Source organism: Pyrus communis, chromosome 7 (assembly GCF_963583255.1).
Source record: "Pyrus communis chromosome 7, drPyrComm1.1, whole genome shotgun sequence".
NCBI classification, from domain to species: domain Eukaryota; kingdom Viridiplantae; phylum Streptophyta; class Magnoliopsida; order Rosales; family Rosaceae; genus Pyrus; species Pyrus communis.
This window is the reverse complement of record NC_084809.1, coordinates 11000725-11014177: the sequence shown is the minus strand read 5'-3', so window position 1 is coordinate 11014177 and position 13453 is coordinate 11000725. Positions and strand designations below refer to the sequence as shown.

General features: G+C 34.5%; 2 protein-coding genes across 2 annotated transcripts; both read right to left on the bottom strand.

Annotated features, from left to right (window-relative positions):
- Positions 1-897: 897 nt before the first annotated feature.
- LOC137740037 (uncharacterized) lies at positions 898-3922 on the bottom strand. The gene is made up of 5 exons (XM_068479825.1): positions 3294-3922; positions 2475-2627; positions 2218-2359; positions 1636-1877; positions 898-1352 (listed from the first exon to the last, which is right to left on the bottom strand). Exons 1-5 carry the CDS (start codon positions 3756-3758, stop codon positions 1146-1148), a joined length of 1209 nt encoding a protein of 402 aa, XP_068335926.1. The 5' UTR covers positions 3759-3922; the 3' UTR covers positions 898-1145.
- Positions 3923-12037: 8115 nt separating this feature from the next.
- LOC137740039 (protein LURP-one-related 11-like) lies at positions 12038-12931 on the bottom strand. Its single transcript, XM_068479826.1, has 3 exons — positions 12698-12931; positions 12377-12607; positions 12038-12172 (listed from the first exon to the last, which is right to left on the bottom strand). The coding sequence occupies exons 1-3, from the start codon at positions 12929-12931 to the stop codon at positions 12038-12040; spliced, it is 600 nt and encodes a 199-aa protein (XP_068335927.1).
- Between the last annotated feature and the right edge of the window lie 522 nt (positions 12932-13453).

Sequence of the window (13453 nt, the reverse complement as noted above, 5' to 3'; positions counted from 1 at the left end):
TACTTAAATATTGAAATTAGGATAACGCAAATCAAACGATTAAACAATTTCCAATAGTTGATTTTTCGATTTGGACCTTTAATAGGCAAGTTAAAGGTTTAGATGATTTCGACCATAAAGTAACATCGTACAATGAAAAAGAGAAAAGACGGAGGAGAAAATCCGAGTGAAAAAGTCGCTAACGTTCTCTTTTAGCTCCAGTCTCTTTCCATGGACTCTGCATCCAACAAGTTCCACATTTTCTTTACTTTCGTTTTCACCTTTTTTTTTTTTTTCTCTTTCTCCTGTCAGAGAGCAATTTCTCCGTCAAATTTTCAATCCTATCAAAATAAGCCTACTCGAAAGAGTCAGATCCTCTCCTGATCCTTAAAATCTGAGACTGCTGAGCAGACAATCGTTGAAATTTGATCTAAATGCTATAATTATTATAACTTTTAAAGAACTTCCTATTTGTAGTCATTGGATCAAATTTCAACGACCATGATTGCCTACTCAGCAGGCTCAGTTTTTAAGGATCAGAAAAGGATCCCGATCCCACTCGAAATGCCCCTTTGCGCAACCACGTGTTATAACTTGTACTCTTTACGAAACCACCTGTTATAACTTATACTATGCGCCGATTTATCTTAAGTGGATATGCTAGCAAAACATTATAAGTAAAAGTTGAGCAAATAATAAATCCACTTGTTATAACATGATACAATGTACCGTTCTAAGAGAATACATGCAAAATACCATAACAAGAGTAGAACGCCCAATAAATCGTAAACCCGTTGAACGAAATAACATTAAGGAATAGGTTCATGGGCCTGTAGACGCCACGTTGCTACAAAATAATTGTTTTTTTTTTTCTTTAAACAAACGATATTATCTACACTAATGAAAGGAGATGAGCTTAGCAGTTTCACAATAGGCTCGCAATAATATAGTTCAAATTCGCCTTTGACGATAATTGAACCTAAGAATCAAATTTAACAAAGAAAGATTAACACCTGCATCATATCACATAAAGGTACAAATTTAACAAAATTGATCCGTTCATGGCCTAATAACCAAAATTCTTCCCTCTCACTTGAATACTTTGAATACTATCATTTGGGGGGTGGGGGGAGTTAAGAAGAGGCATGTTTCTATCAGGGAAAATATCACAAGTATAGCTGAATAAGCTCATCGCTGACCACTGAAGGACTTAGCACGCCCAGATCCGTGAAAAGCAGAGTAAGATATTGCGGAGGAGTATAATCACGGGCAGACTTTTCAACTTCAACCTTGGATGGGATGGGTACCCCAAAATCTATGGGACGTAATGCAGGGGCCATGTCTTTCTGGTCCAATGGATATAGGCGAGCAAACTGGAAAACAACAAATCAAATATGTGATGATGTTTTGGAAACTAAGGAACAAATGTTGATATTTGGATCCATAAATTCCTCCATTAGATTGCAATTTCTACTCCCAAATCAATTATAAATTTCCACTCTGCGATGCAGGTACTTATATAACATGTAGAAATGACACTGCCAATGAGTAAGTGACGTGAAGTGCCGTATCATGGGATAAAACGATTTACTTTTGCTAAAATATGATATCACATTTTCATCCACTCGATATAGGATCGAACACATTTTGGCATACCTTGTAGCTTTCAGCAGCCACATAAACCGGTTTGTTCATGCTGTGTGCCACTAAGGCAATTTGAAACGTTCCCATCATATTGATGATACCTCCACTTTCAACCACTCCATCTGCCCCGACAAATACCATGTCAACCTCATCCATGGTATATGCTGCTGCGGAGTCTATTAGAAGCTTCACGGGAACATCAAGCTTGGCCAGCTCATTTGATAATCGTAATCCTGTCCTGTCTGGTCTTCCCTCTGCAGTTTACAGCATAAAGATTGAATCATAGGGCAGACAAGTAAAGCAGAACCACCCATAAGGAAAACATTTCATACTAATCCTACCTGTTACAAACAAATCGAATGCAAAGAACATAATTCAAAGCACGAAAAATTCCAACCTGACTAGTTTTCTATTTGGTCAACCTGTGTTGATGTAAAAGAAAAAACAGACCAAGAATCCAAAATCTCTCCATCCCATATAAGAGGTGCCAAGAGGATGGAGATTCTAATTTATGTTGTTAACCCCGTCCTACTCTAGTTTATGTGCACACAATGACACAAACATAACTCACTGCATCATAAAGGAAAAAAAAACCTGTGCAGAAAACTCGAAAGAGTTTGTTGCTCTGTGCCGCAGTTTTTAATACTTCTAGAACAACTCTAGAGAAACCATGAACCAAGATGGTGCAACCATCAAATATAAAGTCTTGACTAAGCACAGCAATGATTCTGCGGGCCTGCAGTATTAGAAGTGTGACTCAATAACCGGAAGATGCCAAATAGTTAAAGTTGATAAACATACACAAAAAGATTTGTGTATTACATCAAAGTGTTGTGCATTAGGACACGTACCTTCATCGATATCTCCCCAAACTTCTCTGCCCGTTCAATTAAACGAGACTTGGCTGAGTTGAAGTCCTCGTACTCTAAAGCTGAAGTTCGAGTAACATACCGAATGAACAGGTCACATCCAGCCGTCAAAGAAATAGAGGTCGTGTCCCATGACTGAAGCACATGAAGGGTAAATCAAATTAATCCAAAAATCCAAAGATTTCTAATTTTCTACAAACAACAACAAAGCCTTTTCCCACTAAGTGGGGTCGGCTATATGAATCCTAGAATGCCATTGCTCTTGGTTCTGTGTCATGTCCTCCGTTAGATCCAAGTCCTCTAAGTCTTTTCTTAGAATCTCTCCCAAAGTTTTCTTTGGTCTTCCTCTACAAGATCATAATTTTTCTTTTGTTTCAAGAAAAATGAAGATTATAACTTAACATCTCATATGATGCTGCAACTTGATCTAACAAAATGACATCTCATATGATGCTGCTTCTAACGAATGGAAAACCAGTTAACGAATGGAAGCAATCCAGACGACAAGACAAGCAAATCACCAAATAGGAAAATTTTCGTACCAAGTTCAATTGCCCCAAAAACTAACAATGCAATTCAGGGACTTGAATTCTGATTAACACATTTTTTATTATGATAATTTCAGAAAGGCAGAGGCTTTTCTCATAGAACAACCCCTAAATCACTGCCTTCCAAACATCTATACAGATCCTGATTAAGATATATCAGAAAGGCATGGCAAATCTTCGACAATCCATTCACAAAACCACAAATTTTGAAAACTACTTTTTCAGTGAAACAAACAGGGCATAGTGGACTCACTTTCAGAGACTCGGAGGCCTTCTTGAGCTCAATTTCGAGCTCCATCATAGTGGTGGCCTCACTGGACCGAATCACAGACGCCAAGGCCCGAATCGCCGCCACGGCCTCCGCCAAATCGGGCTGCTTTCGCCAGCTATTGAACTCCTCGATGACGCTGAAGGGCTTGCCAGAATTAGACCCCAGCTTAGCTTCAACCTCAGCGGTGATTGGCCCTTGCTCGTCGGGGTTTCTGCCGACGGCAGCCTGGGCCTGGGCCAGCCAGTCGCTTGTGACGACGCCGTGGTGGGCCGCCCGGGTCTGGTAATAGGCCGAAATCTTAGGGTTAGGGCTTTGTAGAGCGTCGGCCATGGATGTTGACGGCGGTGGCGGGGAGAGATTAAGGGACTCAGGTTTGGAGGCTAAGACGGCGGCGTTTCGATCCTCGTCCTGCTTGTCGAGAATGAAAGAGGCTGATGTCCACCACATTTATGCCTACGTGGAGGGTTGAGTGGGTCGTCACTTTTTCGAATTGATGAGAAAATCAATGGCGAATCTACCGGGAACTGTTGCGGTCAGGTTCCGATGAGTGTAATTAAGCACTTTAAAGTTAAATGGCTGGGGATTCGATGGAATTACAGTAAATAGTCTCATATTACATACATCCATGTCGGCCAAGAGATGTAAAGTAAACGACGGCTCCTTACTTTTATAAGGGCTTGTAGGGTGGGTACAAAAAATGTGGTACTCCTAAACCAAATTGAATCACGATAAAATAAACCATAAAACCCGTGTTAATAAAAAAAATCAACATCAGACTCAATGGTGAATATAAATAAGTTGAATGGAGTGTTTATTGTGTCATGTAGTTTTTATTTTATATTTTTTTGGTAAACTTGTGTCATGTAGTTTATGTTAGCTCAGATTTGTTGAATTTTGGTTTACTTGGAGTGTTTAGGAAGATTCGGATTCTCTCTTCTTGTTGCAGATACTCATTGATCTTAGGATTGGGTTTTATTGGTTTGCTTGATCTTTGAATGGTTAATGTATTTTACTTAAAAGCTCGGTACCTAAAAAGATAAACAAGGGAAATGAACAAATAGAGTAGGTAGGTAACTCAGAATTCTGCATCACAATAAAGGACTACAGATTTTTAATTTAGTATTTGCAAAGGACATTTTGTTTGCTTGGTGCAAAGGATATTTGCATTTTGATTTAGTATTTACAAAGATTTTTTTTTGTTTATAACTTTGTATAACCATTTTAGAGAACATATTTGAATGCAAGAATGCAAAAAAAAAAAAAAAGAATAAAAAAACAAGTAAACATTAAATATCATTATTTGGAACTGTAAACCGGCAAGAACCGGTGTAAATCCCAAGCCGTATAGTTTTAGTAATAAATTTAAGTAGAATCACACCTAACCGAACCGTTGATATTTCTCAATTCCTGTTCTGATTTGAGGGTGAAACCACATCGTGCCCAACCCTAAGGTTTGTTTGCAAAAGCATTTGGAATTAGGAGTGGCCATAGTTTGGTTTGGTTCCATCTGGGGTGAAATAGAAACAGAAACTAAATTTTTTTGCAATTCAATTCGGTGAAATTTTGAAGCTTGAATCAAAATGGAACCAAATCATTTTGTTGTAGTTCGGTTTGGTTTCCAACGGTTTTGATTTATGTTTCAAGCTATTTGCAAACTAAATGATTTATGTCATTAATACAACCCAATTGTGTATACGTGTTGTATGATTACCCACTAAGTAAGCACAGAAAACATAAATCACATATATCATATCATAGGAGCTCAAAAACTCAAAGCATCATATCATCAACCATAGCAACTTTCTAATTCAAAATGTTCATCATAATTCATCATAAATCGATAAACGTGAAATCATTATATCAAAAATCTTATTCATAAACATTTTCATAAATATTTCAATAAATGTAAATTCAGTCAATCATAATATTTCATAAAGCGTGAATTCAATAATTCATAAACGTATCATAAAGCGTAAATTCAATAAATCGTAAATAATTCATGAAACGTAAAATAATGACATCATACTTTTCATGAATGCAAGCCTGGTATTTTAATAAAATCATTCAATTTAAGAAGGGGTCCACTCACAAAACACAACAAATCACAATGTCATTCATTATATTCGGCCAATACCACCCAAAATTCCATGAAAGGAACCTGAAAAGTGCTACATAACATACCTGAAACCACCGACCAACATGAATGAACATACGTTTCAATGCAGCCTAAGACAAACGTAAATAAGAACAAAAACATGAGAAAGACTCAATGCACCTTCATTGCAAGAGGTCGGGAATACTAAAACCTAGATTTAGTCTTTCTTATAGAGCATATCAGGATTCAAGTCTTGCAAACAGAGAAGCATGATGGTCTCATTTTTTGGGAAATTTATAATTATATCCTCGTCGACCTGACTTAATCCAAGATCCTACAATGAAAAAATAGATTGTTCAAGCAAAAAAGAGCATAAAAACTATAATAAATAAGAACAAAAATAAGTAAGTACATGGATGCGATGTTCAACAAGATTCCAAGCCATTACAAAGTATTGTACTCCATCGCTCAATTGTCCATTCCATCAGCTAATTTCATCACCAGATTTCCTTCCCAACCAAAAACTTACAAAGTGGGCTTGAGATCCAATCCGGGAATAGCAACAAACCGTTTGGGCCATTAACATGAAAAATTATTCTCAAAAAATGATGAGAAATAAACGACTTCGAATTAGATATTTTTTATTCTTCATATCTGTTAATTTAAAAGCCAAACCATTTAATGTACCGTTATATAACTTGTAGGATAGTGTACAACAAACAATTCTACCAATTGAATACAATTTTGTGGTTGAATAAACTATTGTGGTTGTAAAGCACCTAGAACCACTATACATATACCCAGTGTTTAGAATATCGGTATCGGTGAAAATATCGATATGCATATTTGTTGAAATATCATTGGATATATCGATATCTGTATCGATTGCCTTTGATGGATATGGTGAAAATTCACTCAAAAACATGAGAATTTAAAGTTATTGTCTAGGAAATGTCATATGAAGCCACAACACATGTATGATTCATAAATTAATGACTAGATACTATGTAGAAAATAAGTATGTGAAATATCGATGGATATATCTAGAACTGCCAGAATTGTTGCTATATTAAAACCTAGATTTAGCCTTTCTTATAGAGCATATCATGATTCAAGTCTCGCAAACAATGCTGAATGATAGTCTCATTTTTTGGGAAAGTTTTCATTATATCATCGTCGACCTGACTCAATCCAAGTTCCTACGCACAAAAAATAAAAATAAAAACTGGATTGATCAAGCAAAAAAGATCATAAAAATTATAATAAATAAGAACAAAGATAAGTAAGTACATGGATGTGATGTTCAGCAAGATTCCAAGCCATTATAAAGTACTGCACTCCATCGTTGAATTGTCCATTCCATCTGCTAATTTCATCACCAGTAGCACCCCCATAGACAAGGCGTAATATGTCATTCCACGGAGGGATTATGATTAAGCTTCTGGTATTTTCCTCACTACAAAATACCTACAAGCCACCCTCCTCGCAAAGCTCATGAGAGCGAAGTGGTTATGTAGTAAGTATTGAAATGAACTGTGTAATGATAAAAACAGTTTATGTTCACTTAATTTTAAAAACATCAATCAAATACATAAACGTTAACAAATAGAGTAATGTAGAATCATAATGAACAACATAGGAAATGCACTAGGCCGTGAAAAATATCTTGAAAAAATCATACCAAACCCTCTCGATCATCAATAGCATCGCTATCACATTTGTTCTTTCGAAAAATGACCACCACTTGGCTTCTAGTCCATAACATATTTTGCGTTCTTATGTTCCAGTGACCATCTACTCTTTCAAAATCCTTAACAAAGGTAACAAGTCTTATGAAAATAGGTAAGACCGTACTATGTATTGTCGTTGTGTTAAATGGCTCCCAAATTTCGTTCCCAACCAAAAACTTACAAAGTGGGCTTGAGATCCTATATGTGAATAGCAACAGACCGTTTGGGCCATTAACGTGAAAAATTATCCTCAGAAAATGCTGAGAAATAAACGACTTCGAATCAGATATTCACTTTTTTTTATTCTTTCATATCTGTTAATTTAAAAACCGAAACATTCAAACCATTTGATGTATCGTCATATAACTTGTATGATGGCGTACAACAAACAATTCTACCAATCGAATATAATGTTGTGGTTGAATAAACTGTTGTGGTTATAAAGCACCTAGAACCACTATACATATACCCAGTGTTTAAGATATCGGTATCGGTGGTTGAATAAACTGTTGTGGTTATAAAGCACCTAGAACCACTATACATATACCCAGTGTTTAAGATATCGGTATCGGTAGAAATATCGATATGCAAATTTGTGAAAATATCGATGGATATATTGATACCAATATCTGTATCGATTGTCTAGGAAATATCATATGAAACCTCAACACACGTTTGAATCATGAATTAATGATTAGATACTATGTAAAAAATAAGTATGTGAAATATCGATCGATATACCTAAAGCTATTAGAATTGTTGCTATACCGCCAGTAAGCATTTGGGGTTATCAGTGTGGTCGATCCTACTTGAGGATTTTTGTCAAACACCTCCTTGGTGTCCTGGGCATTCTCAATAGAGATCGCATTGGAGAAGAACTAGTTAGGCGAGATCTTGCCGGAGGTGGCAATGCACTGTATCGAAGGGGAGAATTGACTGGCGGTGGCAATTGATTGGATGGAAGTGCAGAGCCCTAGATTGAGAAGGTGGTGGATTGACATTCCGAGAGACGTGTGTGGGAATTTGGGCGGTTTTCTAAAAAAGTTATAGAAAAGTCAAAGAGTTGGAGAAATGACCAATGGAGAACTTTCCAAAACCTTATTGAGATTTGTTCAGTGTTTAAAATATTAGTATCGATATACAAATTTATGAAAATATTTATAAATATATCAATATCGATTGTCTTCAATGTAAATGGTGAAAAGTTGCTCAAAAACATGAAAATTTAAAATTATTGTCTAGGGAATGTCATATGAAACCACAACACACGTATGAATTATGGATTAATGATTATATACTATGTAAACATAAGTATGTGATATGTGAGGAAAAAAAAAAAACTTATTTCTAATGAAAAGTAATAAAATGCTTTTAAAGCATTTCACTAAAACGAATAAATTAAACATAATTTAATTGAAATTTTCGTCATGAAAGCAACATAGATTTTATTAAAGTAAACAAATACCATAAATAAAGAAATTAAACCAAATAAAGTAGCATAGGTGAAAGAGGGAAAAAGAAAAGAATAATAAAAGTAAAACATAAAACTTGTAGCTAAACGAAACTTTGTGGATTTGGATCCAATTGAAGGATTTAAAAAGCAAATCCACACAAATTGGAAAAAAAAATAACGAGAGTTGTAATTTATTTACAACTTGAAAAGAAAAGAATAAAAGAAGTAAATCATACAATTAATACCTAGCCAAATTCGATACAATAAATCCACATAATTGTGGATACGATTGAAGTGAAGGACATTCATCCAGTGATTGGATGGATAGAAAATTTATGAGACATGATGAAAAAAATTAGGGAGAGTTTGAGTTTTGGGAAAAATTAGAGAGAGTTTTGAGTTTTGGGGAGTTGATTTGTGTGTCTTTGCAGTTTTGTTCAAAACTGAAACCAAATTATTTTTTCGCATTATGGTTACGTTTCAAACCGAAACCGTTTCAAAACCGTAAAAATCAAGTTGTTTAGTGCAATTCGGTTTATGTTTGTGTTTCGGTTTTTTATTTTAAGTGCCCACTCTTATTTGTAATGGGATAAAACTACTTTACGACATGGAAAAGTGCTTCTGATTGAGCTTGAAGAAAACACATAGACACGGTTTTAGCTCATTTAAGCGTCACATCTAAATGTTTTATGGTAAAAAAATTTGTGAGTGTTTTCCATAAACACTTTAATTTTCCTATAAATGTTTTAAACAAATATAATAAAAATACTTTTAACTAAGTTCCCTTTAGTTGTAACTCCAAATATGCCTTGAGATGAGAGATGTGACTGGATCGTCGTTTAAAAGTTGGCCCATTCTTTACTAGACATCAGTCCTTTTGTTTTTATTTTTTATATAACGACAAATACTTACTAAGGGGAGGAGGAATAGTAAATATTGGTATTTGTAGCCCTTTCACATATAAGGAAACAGAAAAACTATTAGACCATAATATTAAGTGACAACGTTAGTTGTTTTTAAATGTTTTTTTTTGCGTATGGACGTTTTGGCACATGATAAGTTTGATTTGACACAAATTAAGTTATAATATTAAGTGATGTAGCTGATGACATAGTAGTATCTTAGGTCTCATTTGGCAAGCTAGAATTGGATTGAGATGAAATCCAATCTAGCCAGATTTGACAAAATCATGTATGGCATGAGTATGTACGAAAGGTTAAGAATTTAGGCCAAGTCTTGCTCGGTTAGGTTTATAAGAGATTTACACAATGTGAGCATGAACTTTAAACATGGTAAGATTATAACACGACGCATTGTCAAATTTAACTTTGGTTCCGTTCTATATTAGGAGTGTCATATGCGAGACATGACACAATAAACCATTTTAATTAGAATAGTTCTACCAAGCAAAGCCAAATTAGTGGATATGGATAGTAAATATGACACCTTGTCATTAGATCTCGTTTACGTAATCGTAAACAAAATAGGAGGATTGGATTGAAGAGCAACTGAATTGAGGAGGAGTTGGAATGGGGAGGAGTCAAAATCAGATTCCTTGTGAAACTGTTTATTTAAATGTTCTAGAATCGGAGTAAGAATAAGACTGAGTTCATATAATTTGTTAACTAATTCACCTAAATCGAAATAGAAATGAATATGATTAGTAAAATACTCTTATTTTACATAACATATTTATATGCTAAATGATTGGATAATTTTTTATGCAAATGAATTGTGTCGTTAGTGATATTTTTTTGGAACATAATAAAACCTTAATAGTAATTACCCTATAAACATTAATTATTTGTTTTTTTTTTAATGGATCAGCTGCTGGCTTCGTCATGGCAATCCACCCTTATGGGGGCCAGGAAGACTTACAAAGACATATCAGTCTCCCCCTAGCCATCATCTTGCGATTCACCATCTTGAGATATAGGCCTGCAATTCGTCCCCAACCACTGGCCACCCGATGGTGTTTAATCCATATGTTTTTTAAAGACACATGAAATTCAAGAAATACAACCTAGCAAAAGGTCATTTTGTTAGCTGCATACAACAGTAGTCGGCAAAAGTGAAATTATAGTAAATATCTAAGGGCGTAAGAAAAATTGATTCCGATTCCTCCATACTCCCGGATTACCACCTCCATCAAGGAGTCCAATTCCTTCAAAATGAGAAATTGAAATCCTTTTGTGTGGATCCCACTTTTCTTTTTATTCCTTCAAGTTTAGTTAACAGAGTTATATCCTGTAATCGGAATCCAATTACACATTTTGATTTCGATTAGAGGTTCGTAAACAGTATTAATAAGGCAAAAATAGCTAAATTTAACCTTCCCTAAATTTGACACAAAAGTGATTAACAAAAACCTAAATAATTGATCAATTTCACGAAATGCATTTTGGGGATGTCTCTTCTTTTCACTATTTTGAATCATTTACAAAAGGCTTTTTAGCTAAAATGGTCTTTGAGATTTGCGTAACACATCACTTTGGTCCCTAAGATTTGAAATCAATAGAAGTGGTTCATGAGATTATCCAACATCAATCATTTTGGTCCTTCAATGCAAAATTATGTTAAATAAGGATCAAAATGACAAATATACCCTCAATTTAATAAACAATGAGCCAAAATGATTTGACAAAAATTAAGGCTATTTTGGTTATTCTATTTTTATTTAATAGAGATTTTTCAAGGAATGATCAAAATGATTGATGATGGACAAACTCAGTGACCAATTCTATTGATTTCAAATCTCATGGAGCAAAATGATGAGTTATGCAAATGTCATGAACCATTTTGACTAAAAAGCCTTTACAAAATACAATCCTAATTCAATTCTTGATTCTAAAGTAAAAATAAGGTGGAAAACCAAGAGATCCTCAATATATATATAAGTAGGCCCTTTTATACAAAGGGATCCTCATTTTTTGAAAAAAAAAATGGGGATAATGTGTGGGGCTCATTCCACATCGAATTTCAACGATCCGAACCGTTTATGTTGTTAGTCTCAATTCATAGATCATCCTTGCAAAAATTCAATTCAATCCGAAACCATTTGCCTATTTAATTATCAAGATCAAATTTCGTTGTTTCTTATATAACAAAGTATTCGTTCATTTTTTTTTTTTAATCTAATTAGATGTCTTAAATATTTCTGATTTAGCTAATATTTTGTAAGGATGATCTATGAGATACAACTTGAAAAATGGACGGTTTAGATCATTAAAGTTCAATGTGGTGTGAACCCCACAACTAATTCTTATTTTTATAAAAAAAAATTAAAAAAAATAAGGATCCCTGCTTCCTATATATATATATATATATATATATATATATATATATATATATATATATATATATATATATATATATAACTATCTAAAAATATATAGGACAATACGACTTGATTTGACTTGACATTTGTCGTTAACTTGCTTCCACACTTTCACATTTTACGGTTGATGAGGCCATACACAACAAGAAGCCCTACGATGAGACTATGATCTATGAATGGCTCTACTACCATTGTCAAAACATCTTCTCCTAGAACCACGCCACATGTTGATTGTTTCCTCTTTACCTGTTAAATAAAATACCATTAATTAGTATTAACATGATTTATCAATAACCTATTATTTCGGTTATATTATTACTCAAAAATTTATATCATGAGCTCATTACTGATGAAAAAGAATGAGAGAAAAAAAGAGAGAGATATGAGCACACAATGAACAATTGAAATACTACAACAATTCCCAAAATATAAAGGTAAGACAAAATTTGCCTCTGCAACTGGTCTTCCAAACTTGTCAAGTATCTTGTAGGATGACTTGCTGCTCAAGCTTTCTATTCTGTATTGGTGTGGTTGGTTCTTGTCTAGCCCTACAACAACCTTACATTGCGACCTTCCTCTACACAACCTAGAACTTTTTTTTACTTGAAATCCAGGCTTTTTTGGGTTCATCTCTTTATCTGTAGATCTGTAGCCCTCCCAAACCCCAAGCAAATTGAATTTCTGCATACCAAAAGCACCAGTATTGTCAGCAAAATTAAGTATACTCTCCATCTCAATGGAGCTATAAATAGCTAGCTACTGTAAAATTACCTTTCTTTGTATGGTGAATAAGGTTTTTCCTTTCAGATCCATAAGATAAACTTCTCCTCTACATTTGCAGTCATAGTTATCTACCCGATACACAATTTTGCCATTCGAATCAAAGACCGTGCAGCCATTGCCATTCAGTATGAGTGACTTCATCCATATGGTGAATGTTTCTTGTTTCGAAGTAAAGTATTCGGCAGGGGAGGAGAGTGGTGCCTCAGGGTGAACCTTTATCATGAACATCAGGGAAGTTTATGTTTTGATGGTACATTCAGCCCCAAGAGGTTTATATGCTCTCAAATGCACATGCATGTACTAAAGAAGCTACAGTGAAAAGAAACTAAATAAACTAATTAATGTCTGATGATAATTTGGATTATGACGTTTGCTGCTTGAGTTTGAAGATATGCATGACAAATAAAAATTCTAAATTTAATTGTAATTAATTTGAGTACTTTTTATTAAGAAATAATTACTAAAGCACACCCAAAAAGGGTATTATCATTTTTAATACCCAACTGTCTTAAGAAACCCATTGAGTATTATTAATCTTATAAAAAGGGTAAATCCTACAGTCTTTAATACCCAAATGTCTTAATATCATATGATCAATACGAATCTTATCACTAACTAAACTAAGCAGCTTGCCCTATGTCATCTGCGGCTTTCACTGTAGCTGTATGGAGTTCAGCTCATCAGCTAACCTACCAAGTGCATATAATGGTTCATTTGCAGATATTATATATATACATATATATA

Bases quoted from the DNA above. Each gene is read 5' to 3' on its own strand.
- LOC137740037 (XM_068479825.1), bottom strand. From the start codon at position 3,758: ATGTGGTGGACATCAGCCTCTTTCATTCTCGACAAGCAGGACGAGGAT. The intron at 2,360-2,474 runs GTACGTGTCCTA...CTAATACTGCAG, and splicing joins TTGGGGAGATATCGATGAAG to GCCCGCAGAATCATTGCTGT. The intron at 1,353-1,635 runs GTATGCCAAAAT...GTTGTTTTCCAG, and splicing joins TGGCTGCTGAAAGCTACAAG to TTTGCTCGCCTATATCCATT.
- LOC137740039 (XM_068479826.1), bottom strand. From the start codon at position 12,931: ATGATAAAGGTTCACCCTGAGGCACCACTCTCCTCCCCTGCCGAATAC. The intron at 12,608-12,697 runs GTAATTTTACAG...TTTGGTATGCAG, and splicing joins TATTCACCATACAAAGAAAG to AAATTCAATTTGCTTGGGGT. The intron at 12,173-12,376 runs GCAAATTTTGTC...TTTATTTAACAG, and splicing joins TTGGAAGACCAGTTGCAGAG to GTAAAGAGGAAACAATCAAC.